The sequence below is a fragment of the Erpetoichthys calabaricus genome, chromosome 9 (genome assembly GCF_900747795.2).
Source record: "Erpetoichthys calabaricus chromosome 9, fErpCal1.3, whole genome shotgun sequence".
In the NCBI taxonomy this organism is placed as follows: domain Eukaryota; kingdom Metazoa; phylum Chordata; class Cladistia; order Polypteriformes; family Polypteridae; genus Erpetoichthys; species Erpetoichthys calabaricus.
Genome location: NC_041402.2, coordinates 111,492,779 through 111,507,946, shown reverse-complemented (window position 1 = coordinate 111,507,946; position 15,168 = coordinate 111,492,779). Strand labels below are relative to the sequence as shown.

The 15,168-nt window shown below is 39.3% G+C and overlaps 2 protein-coding genes across 10 annotated transcripts in view; one reads left to right on the top strand and one right to left on the bottom strand.

The window, feature by feature from the left end:
* cep89 (centrosomal protein 89) overlaps positions 1-15,168 on the top strand; it is a 416,738-nt gene that overhangs the window by 140,513 nt on the left and 261,057 nt on the right. The window contains exons 7-8 of the mRNA XM_051931539.1: positions 204-255; positions 2,223-2,423. Of these exons, the coding sequence (XP_051787499.1) occupies positions 204-255; positions 2,223-2,423 (253 nt within the window). The remainder of the gene's footprint in view (positions 1-203; positions 256-2,222; positions 2,424-15,168) is intronic.
* LOC114657616 (uncharacterized) overlaps positions 1-15,168 on the bottom strand; it is a 708,025-nt gene that overhangs the window by 472,445 nt on the left and 220,412 nt on the right. The gene's annotated exons all lie outside the window — the stretch shown is intronic.

Here is a 15,168-nt window from a genome sequence, read left to right as displayed (position 1 = left end):
TTGTGTGGCATAATGTGGAAATTAGGGTTAGGGTATCACGCTCTATGTTTGAGTGAATAGTGATATTCATCAGCTATTCCTAGGATGGAAGGTGTTTCATTCAACATGCTGCTGTCTTTGATCTGTTAGGAGAAAACCCACACAACCAGGAGGAAAATACAATATCTACAAAAATATCCTAACTCCTATTTTTTTTCTTGTAGTTTACCACAAATAATGAAGATAGAAGACAAATAGGTCTGAATCATTCCCAAGGTACTGATCTATATACTATGTAAAGCTTTCTGAAAAGGTTTTTGCATGTACTGTTTATGAATTTATCTCTAGCAACATTTTCTGAATCACCTTATTTAATAACAGGGAACTCAAAGCTAACATGTGTACAGGTACAGTGAAAACATTTTTTTTCTCCTGTCATGAATTTTTCACAATAAATGTTTTTTTTTTCATCCTTTTATATTTCAGTTTAGTTTCCTTTAATGCATTTATCAATATTGAAGAATTTAAAACTGACCAGGGATAACCACTCCACCTAGTTTAATTGTGTATCTTGAACATACACAATTCATACGTATAAGAAAAAGTATCAAGTAAAAAATGCAAATCAAGAACAGAAACAATAAGTTAAAAGTGGGTGTAATTAAAGACAAGAGCTGACCTCTGATTAACAACACAGTTTTATAAAAACTAAATACATGAACTAGGGAAAAAGTATTCATCTAGGATTTTAATACTGTATTAAGTATAGAATCACAGTTTTTCTGCCCACTCCGCGCCATTTGTGCAACACGGCTGCAGAGAGCTTAAACAACTCAACACACCCACATAAAAATGACTAGGTTCAGCTTTATTGAAGACTTTTACTGGATGTACCTTGTTGTAAACTGAAATACTAGACAGTATGCACTTACAAGGTGAATGATTTCCACTGTCGAATTGTGACAAGAGATGCGCGTAGACAAAAGTTCAGATTGCTGCATACCACAACTAACCAGACCCAGGGGTTTATATACCTTAAAGATACGTTTCGGACGTAACCAGAACATGAGATAAAGAGATGCCTACATGCAATACAGGGATGCATTGTATTCATGTATTCATTATGGGCCCTACATGCTCTACGTGAGCTTCATGGACATTTATAACACCACTTTGAGTTTGTGACATGATTGCCAGGTGTGTTAGTAATGACAAGACAAAGGGGGGAGCACAGTTCGACAAATAGCACTAACAGCTAACAGCATTAGTGGCAGAACAATAATTAGATGAGAAGGATGGGGAGAAATATAGTAGTGGCTGTACGCCCTACAGGAACGACAGACAAGAGAAAACAAGGACGTGAGGAACTATATGTGAAAAGTAATATTCAGGCTCATAAGATCAAGGCAGATGAAGGGAGCATGTAAAAATCACTGTAACAGTGCAGGTCACCCCTTTGGGCGACATAGGCAGCCACATAAGATGCCATCTTCTGGGGATCCAACTTATCAAGCCAATTTTGCTTTGCCTCTGATGGTCTGTGCCATGCTGTACATGTACAGGCTAACCGAGTATGCAGTGGTTCTGAACTTAATCAAAAAACTTAAATAAAAAAAAACTTAATCAAAATGTACAAGAAAATATTTGTTCTTTGATTTTCAAAGAAATGTTACTGTATGGCTGATTCAGTCTTCTTTTTCCGTATATTGTTATCCCTGAGATAAGGCATAAGGCACTAGCCACATGTTACCCCATCATCCCAGAATTTTTGTGTCTCTAGAGAACTGCAGGTAGTGAAAGGGGACATCTGCTGGACATCACCTGCAGCATCAGGGCAGAGTGAATACAGGCTGTAGGAAATCTATTTGCCTGGTTATAATAATGACAGTTATATACAAATTGTCAATGACACCATGATACTATCTGCTGATAGTGTATCATATAAAAGTGAGGATTTTGCATAAATGCTAAACTGATGCAGAATATGTGCAATATAACAGATATTGCTGCTATTCACTGATCTCCACAGGGTAAGGTGAATGTATCAGGTACAGATAATCCCTTACCGAACTTCAGTTCGTTCATGTGCAGCAATTGACCTTCAGAATGAAACCAAGTTATAGGGTACAGATGTGGCCTGATTTCAGTTGTTCAGAATGATTAATACAATTATCAGTGTGAAAAGATTTAGTAACCATTACAAATTTAGCAATATTTTTACCTCTTTTGGCTTATGTTTGCAGATATGACAGATAGCAAACGCAAACAACTTCAAGATTCATGTCAGACAAAATATTTAAACAGAAAACAACGGTTGACTTCTGAAAATCAAGAATTAACTCATCAGCTTACTCAACGGACTGTGCAACTACAGAAACTACAGCTCAAGCAAGAACAATTAGAGCATGTCAGAAATACCCTTCAAGAATATGAAGATGAACCTGGTAAGAATTCAATATCACTTCTAGGCACAGAATTTCTCTTAGAGGTTTATAGTATCTTATATAACATCATTAGGAAACAAAAGATTATATAAACATCCAACTCTGGTAATGAGATGTTCATCTAGAGCTTTTAGTTTATGTGTGAAACTGTTCCTAAATACTTTGTCAAAAAATTCTGACCATTGTTCCCTATAAGGTGCAAACATGGACTAGGATGATCAGCTTCAGTACACATCCATTTTCCAACCCCTTTTTTTTCATTTATTCACACTACTCCCTGGTTTACACCTGAATTCCATCAGCTCAAGGTCATGGGTCGACAGTTGGAGCATCTAGCTAGGTATATGGATCTGGTTGTACATAAGAAAATGTATTTATATCATATGTTAAAATACAAAATGCTTTCTCTGTTGCCAAAACTGTTTACTACTCTAACATTATCGGTACAGGAGGGAAAAATACTAGAGTACTTTTTTTCCATAATGAATAGGCTAATTACACCACCAGAAAATGTTACTCACCATAACCTCTCTTTTAAATACTGCTGTACTTTTTTGTATTTGTTCAACTTAAAAAATGAAAAAAAAAACACCTGCAACTTGCTTCCACTATTTCTGCAGAAAACAGCATACTTTCCACTATCACCCATATACCCTTACCAACCACCTTATTCTCAGAGTTCAGTTTACCAGCTGAAAATCATATAATTGAACTTCTAACAAAATCTAATTCTTCCACATGTCAATTGGATCCAGTACCTAGAAGCTTTAAGTCCTGTCTGTCACATATTTCCCCTATGATACCTACAATAGTTAACTCTTCCCCTACTACATGCACGGTCCCCCTCTCACTAAAAACAGCCTCAGTTACACCAATTATGAAAAAGGCTGGCTTAGACCCTAATATCCTTAACAAATATCAGCCTATTTCAAATGTTCCATTCATATCTAAAGTTCTTGAAAAGATAGTTGCCTCCCAAATTCAGTCCCATCTTTCAAAAAATAACAGTTTTGAACAGTTTCAAACTGTTTTTGTCCTCAACACAGCACAGAAACTGCCCTGATTAAAATCACAAATGATCTTCTCCAGGCAGCTGACATGGGACTTCTATCAATTCTTGAACTTCTTGACCTCAGCTCCGCATTTGACTCCATATCTCATCAGATACTTTTGAAACGACAAACTAGTTTTGGAGTCTGTGGCCTTGTCCTCCAATGGTTTTCTTCCTACCTCACTGATCGGAGACAATTTTTTCAAGTAAAGAGTTTTAAATTTGAGAATGCAGTCATTACTGAGGGAGTTCTGCAGTGTTCTGTTTTGGGGCCACTTCTTTTTCTTATTTACATCTTCCCAATAGGTAATATCTTTCGACACCATGTTATTAAATTTTATTGTTACACTGATGACACAGCTTAATCTGTCCACTAAATACACTTCTGTTTTCCCTCCAAATACTTTTAATGGCATGTCTACAAGACATAAAGTTATGGATGACTCACAATTTTCTCCAATTAAATAGCAATAAAACTGAGGTGTTGCTTATTGGTTCTAAATCTACACCAAGGTTATTATAGTTTTTGCCTTTTTATATTAGTTCTTATTTCTATATTTTTTCTGACCTTGCTTGGAAATTCAGTTTAGTTTTAGGTTTCCTTCATTGTGTATTTTTAGTTTAAATTTAGTTTTTATTTTACAAAGACATTTCTATTTTATTTATATATATATATATATATATATAAGAAGAAGGAGAAGAAGAAGAGGGGGGGACGTGTCCAGAGGCAGGAGGAGAGGAGGAAAGTAAAGAGAGTGGAACTGAGGGTAGGAACTTTGAATGTTGGCAGTATGACTGGTAAGGGGAGAGGGTTAGCAGATATGATGGAGAGAAGGAAGGTTGATATATTGTGCGTGCAAGAGACTAAATGGAAGGGGAGTAAGGCCAGGTGGATTGGAGGTGGATTCAAATTGTTCTATCCTGGTGCGGATGGGAGGAAAAATGGGGTAGGAGTTATTCTGAAGGGACAGTATGTCAGTGTTTTGGAGGTGAAAAGAGTGTCAAGCAGAGTAATGATTATGAAACTGGAAATTGGAGGTGTGATGATGAATGTTGTTACTGCATATGCCCCGCAAGTTGGCTGTACAGTGAGTGAGAAAGAAGATTTTTGGAGTGAGTTGGATGAAGTGATGAACAGTGTACCCAAGGGATAGAAAGTGGTAATTGAAGCGGATTTCATTGGGCATGTTGGTGAAGGGAACAGAGGAGACGAGGAGGTGATGGGTAGGTATGGTGTCAAGGAGAGGAATGAAGAAGGTCAGAGGATAGTGGATTTTGCCAAAAGGATGGACATGGCTGTGGTGAATACATATTTTAAGAAGAGAGAGGAACATAGGGTTTCGTACAAGAGTGGAGGAAGATGCACACAGGTAGATTACATCCTATGCAGAAGAGTTGATCTGAAGGTGATTGAAGACTGTAAAGCGGTGGCAGGGAAAGTGTAGTTAAGCAGCATAGGATGGTGGTCTGTAGGATGACGTTGGATTAAGAAGAGGAAGAGAGTGAGGGCAGAGCCAAGGATCAAATGGTGGAAGTTGAAAAGGGAAGACTGCAAGGCTGAGTTTAGGGATCTGGAAAGAGGAAGGATGAAAAGGAAACCTGGTGGTGGAATGAGGAAATACAGGAGAGTATACAGAGGAAGAGGATGGCAAAGAAGAAGTGGGATAGTCAGAGAGATGCAGAAAGTAGACAAGAGTACAAGGAGATAAGGCACAAGGTGAAGAGAGAGGTGGCGAAGTCTAAAGAAAAGGTGTATAAGGAATTGTATGAGAGGTTGGACACTAAGGGGGGAGAAAAGGACCTGTACCAATTGGCTAGACAGAGGGACCGAGCTGGGAAAGATGTGCAGCAGGTTAGAGTGATAAAAGATAAAGATGGAAACATACTCACAAGCGAGGAGAGTGTGTTGAGCAGATGGAAAGAGTACTTTAAGAGGCTGATGAATGAAGGGAACGAGAGAGAGAAGAGATTGGATGATGTGGACATAGTGAATCAGGAAGTGCAACTGATTAGCAAAGAAGAAGTAAGGACAGCTATGAAGAGGATGAAAAATGGAAAGGCCGTTGGTCCAGATGACATACCTATGAATGCATGGACGTGTTTAAGAGAGATGGCAGTGGAGTTTTTAACCAGATTATTTAATGGAATCTTGGAAAGTGACAGGATGACTTTTTTTCTTTCCTTTTATTGCCCAGAATGGTGAATTTTAAGGTGTGAGGGTTTTTTACTCTAAATGTCTACAGCACACAACATATCCTGCTCCAACGACAATATGCTTAAAACGAATGCCTTCAATATTGCATTCAAAAATCTCAAATACTGGGCTTTGGTATTTTCTACCAGCCATATTGATCTCTGATTCCATCTCAGGCACAAACAATTTATAGACAGAATTTTGCCACCTGCATGCCCGAAAAGATATAAAAAATCCAAAAATACATTCTACTCTGTTCTGCCAGGTGTGACCATGAAAATCACAAGTGCTTAGGAAGAGCAATGCTCTTATGCTTGAATCAGTGTGCAGACCCCATCTAGCTGTATCGAGGGAAACAAAGAAAAACAAGCATGTATTGTCAAGGTTAGGGGCAGTGAGACTTGAATAGCCCATGCATAAGAACAGTAAACCCATAATGAGCAGAGCAAGAGCAGGTAAAAAGAGTATGGGCAGGCACAAAATGACAGAGACAGCATCTGAGATTAATTATAATATATACATTATCTAAACCTGTTTATCCAGAGCAGGATCACAGGAAACCTGGAGCCTACCCCAGCAGGTTTGAATGCAAGGCAGGAAAAATCCCTGGTGTGCAATATGTATGATATGACTGGTAAGAACAAAAAGAAAATGATAATTTCTCTCTATTTTGAGAGAGAGAGAGAGAGAGAGAAACATTGGAAAAAATGGGGACAGTTATTTTAAAAAATAATTTCCGCTACTGGATTATTTTCACAATATCAGGTATTTTGAGCTGTGAATATTAACTAAAAAAAGAAATTAATAAATATAGCATAAATACAAAAACACATTCGTATGTTTAGCTTTTCACCATTTGGCAGACTCTCTTCGCCTACCTACCTGTAGTTCAGTAGAGACATTGCCAACTCGGGAATTTTACAAGGTTTGTATCGCTTCGTTGTTAAACAACATTTTTAAAGCAAAAGTGATTGGTCAGCAACAATATGCTGATCTTGTATGATGACTTTGTCAGTCTCTCAATCAGTGCCATTTTATTTTCAGAAATCAGGAGTGGTCTTCCTAGACTTTCTTGTGTACTCAGAATTGGAGGAGTAAACCGCAAGACAATGATTATATTATGTACATTAAAGAACCACAAACATCAAATCAAATTAATAAAATATTGAACAATTAATATAAAAGTAAAGTTGAATTAATTGGACTCTGCAGCTGCATGAATAAAAAGAAATCAAGTATGTTTTCAGGTAAAGTACCACTTTCGGTTGTTGGATTTGGCCCATAAGTTATTACAGATCTACAATTTTGGTGTAACAACTATGTGCCAAATTTCATCCATCTATTAAGTTGCATTTTCGTTTTATCATGTTTACACACAAAAACATACATAATTCCAAAAAACTGAATTTTCGGACTCGCAGAGTTCTAAAATGTCAAGATTCATCAAAATCTCGAGGCCAAATTTTTTTCATGATTAGTATACTTTCTCTATACTTCGTATATTCTAGAAAGTTGATTCTGTTCATCTGGACATGGTTTTTTTCCAGGGAGATATGTTACATCACTCATCCAAGTGACTTCCTCAGTCTCAGTTGACTGCAGGTTCTCCAACCTTGTAAACAGTACCTTTGCATAATGACCAAAACTAGCACCATTGACTAACTGGCGGAGTGGTGGCTCTGAGGCTAGGGATCTGCACTGGCAATTGGAAGGTTGCCGGTTTGAATCCCATAAAATGCCAAAAAGGGACTCTGCTCTGTTGGGCCCTTGAGCAAGGCCCTTAACCTTCAATTGTTAAGCGCTTTGAGTAGTGAGAAAAGCGCTATATAAATGCAAAGAATTATTAATGGGCCGTGTGATCAATGATATGCAAATTGTCCATCGATCAATGGCCATGAGTACCATTCACAGAGAGTTGGGGAATGGCTGCAATCACATCATAGTAAGATGGTGAAAGATGTACCCTTAGGCCCCCTCCTCGGTTCAGAGATGGTCTTTCCTTTTTCATGTAAATGGCCTCCTTGACTCCTCGCTCAAACCAGCATTCTTCCCTGTCCAGGATGTGCACATCTTCATCACTGAAAGAGTGACCACTGTCCTGTAGATGTAAATAGACTGCGGAATCCTGGCCTGATGAGGTAGCTCATCTGTGTTGTGCCATCTGCTTCGCCAGTGGTTGTTTCCCCGATGTATAATTCACGGCAATCCTTTTGGCACTTAACTGTGTAAATTATATAACTCTATGTCTGTGTCGGGGCACCCGATCCTTGGGGTGGACCAATTTTTGCCGTAGCGTGTTTTGGGGTTTGAAAGCCACAGAGACCTGGTGTTTTGAAAAAATGCATCTCAGCTGTTCCGATACTCCTAACACATACGAGATCACTAAAGGTATTCACTTAGGCAGCGGTTGTCCTTCCTCTCTCCTGGATTGCTTAGAACATTCTTTAAGTGTCTTCCCTGCTTTGACAAAAGTCCAGCTGGGAGAACCACATTTACTCAGGGCCTTTTTTGATATGATGTTCTTCTGCTTCCCTGGCTGCTGTGTCTGTGGGTATGGTGTTTGCTCTGTGTTGTAGATTCCTGATGACAACTATTTTGTGCTCTAGTGGATGGTGAGAGTCAAACCTTAAATACTGATCCGTATGCGTTGGTTTATGGTACACATCAGCTTTCAAATGTCCCCCATTGCTGATGGAAATTTCACAATCTAAGAAAACTAGCCTGTCACGTTTCATGTCCTCCTTGGTGAACTGGATGTGTTTGTCCACCGAGCTGATGTGGTCAGTGAATTGTGGTACCTCCTGAGATTTGATTTTCACCCAAGTGTCATCCACATACCTGAACCAATGGCTCGGTGATGTTCCAGGATAGGATAATAGCGCCCTCTTTTCCACTTCTTCCATATATAGATTGTCCACAATAGGTGACACTGGGGAACCCATGGCACACCCATGTTTCTGCCTGTAGTACTGGCCTTTGTATATGAAATATGTGGATTGAAGACACAGTTCCAAGAGCAGACTGTGCCCTTGAACCCGACACCGTCAGTAATGCTACCGATGAGCTAGGCAGTGAGGCAACAACAATAGAACAAGAGGATGGTGTACAAAAAGTGTCAAGTGCTTTTATTAAAACAACAGAACAAAACGGTGTTCAGATCGAATAAAGTGCAGTGCTTCAAAACAGTCTTCCTTAAATAAATAATCCATTAAAAGCAAGTGAAAAACGTGGAGGTTAAAATTCATTGGATAGAAAAATAATCCTTTAAAAACTGAGGTTAAAACACAATGCAGGAAGCAATCCTTTAAAACCATAACAACAAAGCCGGTGTCTTTTTACCTGGTGGCTCCCCTACTTCTCCCGTCTGGACTTCTCAATAGGGGAGTCACCCTACATGCAGCTGACCTTCTCTTTGCCTGCCTCTGCTGTTCAGATCGCCTCACCGACCCCTGGCTTCAGTTGGCTCCTCCTAACAGCGACTTGAGATTCCCCAACGACCAGGGCTCTCACGTTGGGGACAACAAGTCCCGACTCCCGCTGCCTTCCGCGGCCTTACACGGAGAGTCATCTGCCTTTCATCACTGGTCACTCCCGCTCCATGATCACTCAGTGGGTGCGACCACTACTACTACTACTCCCCGGGTGTTGGCCCAACACCCAGGCTCACTGTTCAGCTGCATGCGAGACTGCACTCACTCGTTCTCCTGCACCGGCTTTCTCTCTCTCTCCACTGCTTCCTGCAACCTCCGTTTCTTTCTCTTTTTTTTTCCTTCTCCCTTCTTTAGCCGACTCGCACTTCTATATATCAAGAGGGCATGGCAGCTGTGGCAAATCAGCAGCCCCAGGAACAATCATGGATGCGGACGGTTTCTCACCTGTGCACTTAGGTGAGAAACCCCCACATCGTGAATCGCCCGGAGAACCATTTCAGCCACCCAACCACCACGCCCCCTCGCTAAACCGCGAGTGCATTGATTATTTATTTTAAACTGGCCTTTGATGGCAGCTGTGGACCCGCTATACCACACTGACACACTTGGTCGGTGCTGAGAGTGGTCCTTTTACTAAGTGTGGGGTCATTCTGTTATCTCTTATGGACCACCTCCACTGCTTCCATAACTGGAACGCAAGTGAATAGAGATGTAACATCTTACAAGACCATAGTTTCATCTGCCTCCATAATGACATCTCTCACCTTCTCCACAAATACTTTTATTGACCAGCATATTCCTGTTTCAGGCGTTTGAATTACATCTTGATATACAACAAGTGCGGCATGTAAATCGCTTTCTATTCCACACATTTTACACACTTATTCAGCTTTCTCTGTCACTGCAAATGCTGTGTGAACACCCGCCCTCCTTCACCAGCTGCCGTTCACTGGATGAATATGTGTGGGAGGCTTGTGGTGGATGACTTTCAGTTTTAGAGCTAAAAATTATAAAGGTTAAAAACTAACAGCAAGAATATTCATTCAAAAATGATAACTAAAATTATTTTATTTCAGTTAGTCTTTCCAGCTACTTTAATAGTTTTCAATTTCGGTTTTGTTAATTATTTTATTTCAGTTTACGAAAATGTTTTTTTAATAATAGTTTCAGTTTTGATTTTAGTTTTCGTTAACTATAATAACCTTGATCTAACTAAGATTAACAATTCTTCCATTTTAATTAACAACATTAACACAAATATCTCTTCCCAGGTTAAGAGCCTGGGTGTCATTCTAGACAGTACCCTCTCTTTTTCTTCCCATATAAGTAATGTTTCTCTGACTGCCCTATTCCATCTCTGAAACATTTCTAGACTTCATCCTGTTCTTATGCAACACTGAAGTATTGGTTAATGACCTAGTCACTTCACGTATAGATCACTGTAATGCTATTCTATCTGGCCTCCCACTAAAACTGATCCATCGCTTACAACTTACTCAAAATTCTGTTGCTAGGATAATAACTTGTTCTAAATCCACTGAACACTTTACACCTATTCTCTCCCAACTTCACTGGCTCCCTGTTTACTACCAACAACAACAACATTTATTTATATAGCACATTTTCATACAAATAATGTAGCTCAAAGTGTTGTACACGATGAGGAAAAAGACAAAATAAATAAGAATTAAATTTAGGGAACACTAATTAACAGAATAAAAGTAAGGTCCGATGGCCAGGGAGGACAGAAAAAAAAAAAAAAACTCCAGACGGCTGGAGAAAAAAATAACATCTGCAGGGGTTCCAGGCCACAATCGGCATTCTACTTAAAATAAATTACCTTAATCAGTCCTCATTGTATTTAGGGTTCTCATGGAATAACTTGATGTTGACGGTCATGTGGGCTTGTGGCCTTTAATCCATCAATGTAGGGACATCTCTGCGCTTTGATTAGGTGCGCCACCACAGAAAACCGGAAAAAGAACAGAAGAGAAAGTAGGGATTAGTACGGATTTTAGAGCCACCATGAATAATGATAATTCATTGAAAATACAGAGAATCAGGATTAAACTAAAATTAAGCTGTGAGAAAGCCATGTTAAAGTAATGTGTTTTCAGCAGTGTTTTAAAGTGCTCCACTGTATTAGCCTGGCGAATTCCTATTGGTAAGCTATTCCAGATTTTAGGTGCATAACAGCAGAAGGCCGCCTCACCACTTCTTTTAAGTTTAGCTCTTTGAGTTCTAAGTAGACACTCGTTTGAAGATCTAAGGTTACGATTTGGAGTGTAAGGTGTAAGACATTCTGAAATGTAAGATGGAGCGTGATTATTTAAGGCTTTGTAAACCATAAGCAGTATTTTAAAGTCAATTCTAAACACCGGTAACCAATGTAGTGACATCAAAACTGGAGAAATGTGCTCAGATTTTCTTTTCCTAGTTAAGATTGTAGCAGCTGCATTCTGCACTAGTTGCAATCGATTTATGTCTTCTTTGGGTAGTCCTGAGAGGAGTGCATTACAGTAATCTAGTCGACTAAAAACAGAAGCGAGAACTAATTTCTCAGCATCTTGCAATGTTATAAGAGGTCTGACGTTTGCTATATTTAAGTGAAAAAATGCTGTCCTAGTAATGTGATTAATATGTGATTTAAAATTTAGGTCAGAGTCAATAATTACCCCATAAATTCTTTACCTCTGTCTTGACTTTTAATCCTAATGGATCAAGTTTATTTCTAATAACCTCATTAAATCCATTATTGCTGTTGTGATGTGAGATTTTGCATATAATTTTATAAGTTGATAAATATTTTGTATGTCTTTATTTGTAACTTAGGCAAAGCAATGAAATATTAGTGTTACATTGGTGAGAAGCATTCATGTTTACAACCCCAACCAGGACTGAGTCTATTTGAATTTTACATCAGGATTTGGGGGGAAGTGCCTGAAACAAGTTTGGTAAATGTTTCTCAACTCCCACACAAAGCCAGGCTGCCTAACTGCCAAGTTTTACCTTAACATATGGTTTTGGGGGCAGGTGTGAGGCTGTTCTATTCCCTCATTGGTCTAAAGTATGGCTGTTTGGAACTGGCTTGTATCAGAAGCTTTTAAGTACTATGATGCCCTATTGGCTCTAGGGGTTGGACAGAGAATCTATACATTTGCTTGCTTACCTCACTCTGTCTCTTACCAAAATGATGAAGGAACAGCTCACACACACCATGAACTGAAAAGGGCAACACAATGAAGAGCATAGCTCGGCAGCCATATTGAGACAGGCACGCAGCCTGTTCTGAGATAGATAGATAGATAGATAGATAGATAGATAGATAGATAGATAGATAGATAGATAGATAGATAGATAGATAGATAGATAGATAGATAGATAGATACTTTATTAATCCCAAGGGGAAATTCACATACACCAGGAGCACCTTACTGATTCAAAAAACAATATTAAATTAAAGATTGATAATAATGCAGGTAAAAACAGACAATTTTATATAATGTTAACGTTTACACCCCCCCCCCCCCCAACGGGGCAGAATTGAAGAGTTGCATAGTTTGGGGGCGGAACGATCTTCTCAGTCTGTCAGTGGAGCAGGACAGTGACAGCAGTCTGTCGCTGAAGCTGCTCTTCTGTCTGGAGATGACACTGTTTAGTGGATGCAGTGGATTCTCCATAATTGATAGGAGCCTACTGAGCGCTCGTTGCTCTGCTACAGATGTCAAACTGTCCAGCTCCATGCCAACAATAGAGCCTGCCTTCTTCACCAGTTTGTCCAGGCGTGAGGCGTCTTTCTTCTTAATACTGCCTCCCCAGCACACCACCGCGTAGAAGAGGGCGCTCGCCACAACCGTCTGATAGAACATCTGCAGCATCTTATTGCAGATGTTGAAGGACGCCAGCCTTCTAAGGAAGTATAACCGGCTCTGTCCTTTCTTACACAGAGCATCAGTATTGGCAGTCCAGTCTAATTTATCATCCAGCTGCACTCCCAGGTATTTATAGGTCTGCACCATCTGCACACAGTCACCTCTAATGATCATGGGGTCCATGAGGGGTCTGGGCCTTCTAAAATCCACCACCAGCTCCTTGGTTTTGCTGGTGTTCAGCTGACCACCAGTGATGCCTTAACTAGAGACATTTTTAAGTAACTTACAAGTCTGTGTGCCGCCTGAAACTACACATCACCATTTAATCAGGTTGTATGGTTGCCAATATTCAAATGTACTTTGCATATTGTTGTTATTTATGAATATTATCAATAATACATGGTTTAAATTATAACTTAACTCCTGCTTGTCTTTTACTACACTTAATTGCCTGAGGTTATAGATGTAGTAGGGAAGATGGGGAGAAGTTATATATTATAATACCTTATAAACAGTGGTAAATCTGTGAGATTAGAGGCATTCTGAGAAAGGCTACATATTAATAATACAAAAGGGGAAAGTAGAGCAATATGTTACTCTACAAGACAAAACAATTGCCAATCACTAAAGTTTCTGTTTTCTCCTTATTTAGTTTGAGAAAATTACTACTCATCTATTCAGAAACACAAATAAGACATTGTATCAGTGAACCAAGTGAGTCAGGGTCATCAGGTGCTATTGATAAATACAGTTGTGTGTCATCAGCATAGCTGTGGTAGCTCACGTTTTGCCCTGAGATAATCTGACCTAACGGAAGCATGTAAATCGAAAAAAGCAGTGGACCCAGGATAGAGCCTTGTGGAACACCATATAGAATATCATGTGTCTTTGAAGTATAATTACCACAACTAACAAAGAATTTTCTACCTGCCAGGTAGGATTCAAACCAATTTAAGACACTGCCAGAGAGGCCCACCCATTGACTGTAAGGAGATTTCTAAGAATATTGTGATCAATGGTATCAAATGCGGCAGTCAGATCTAAGAGGATGAGAACAGATAAACAGCCTCTGTCTGCACTTACCCGCAAGTCATTTACTACTTTAACGAGTGCAGTTTCTGTGCTGTGATTTGTTCTGAAACCCAACTGAAACTTATCAAGAATACTGTAGCATGTTTATTGAGGTGATCATTAAGCTGCATAATGACTGCCTTCTCTAGAATTTTACTTATGAAAGGCAGGTTAGAAATACAGTTAGGTCCATAAATATTTGGACAGAGACAACTTTTTTCTAATTTTGGTTCTGTACATTACCACAATGAATTTTAAATGAAACAACTCAGATGCAGTTGAAGTGCAGACTTTCAGCTTTAATTCAGTGGGGTGAACAAAACAATTGCATAAAAATGTGAGACAACTAAAGCATTTTTTAACACAATCCCTTCATTTCAGGGGCTCAAAAGTAATTGGACAAATTAAATAACTGGAAATAAAATGTTAATTTCTAATACTTGGTTGAAAACCCTTTTCTGGCAATGACAGCCTGAAGTCTTGAACTCATGGACATCACCAGATGCTGGGTTTCCTCCTTTTTAATGCTCTGCCAGGCCTTTACTGCAGCAGCTTTCAGTTGCTGTTTGTTTGTGGGCCTATCTATCTGAGGTTTAGTCATCAACAAGTGAAATGCATGCTCAATTGGGTTAAGATCAGGTGCCTGACTTGGCCATTCAAGAATTTTCCACTTCTTTGCTTTAATAAACTCCTGGGTTGTTTTGGTTGTATGTTTTGGGTCATTGTCCATCTATATCATGAAACGCCGCCCAATCAATTTGACTGCATTTAGCTGGATTTGAGCAGAAAAGTATGTCTCTGAACATCTCAGAATTCATTCGGCTTCTTCTGTCCTGTGTCACATCATCAGTAAACACTAGTGTCCCAGTGCCACTGGCAGCCATGCACGCCCAAGCCATCACACTGCCACCACTGTGTTTTACAGATGATGTGGTATGCTTTGGATAATGAGCTGTTCCACGCCTTCTCCATACTTTTTTCTTGCCATCATTCTGGTAGAGGTTGATCTTGGTTTCATCTGTCCAAAGAATGTTTTTCCAGAACTGTGCTGGCTTTTTTAGATGTTCTTTAGCAAAGTCCAATCTAGCCTTTCTATTCTTGAGGCTTATGAGTGACTTGCACCTTG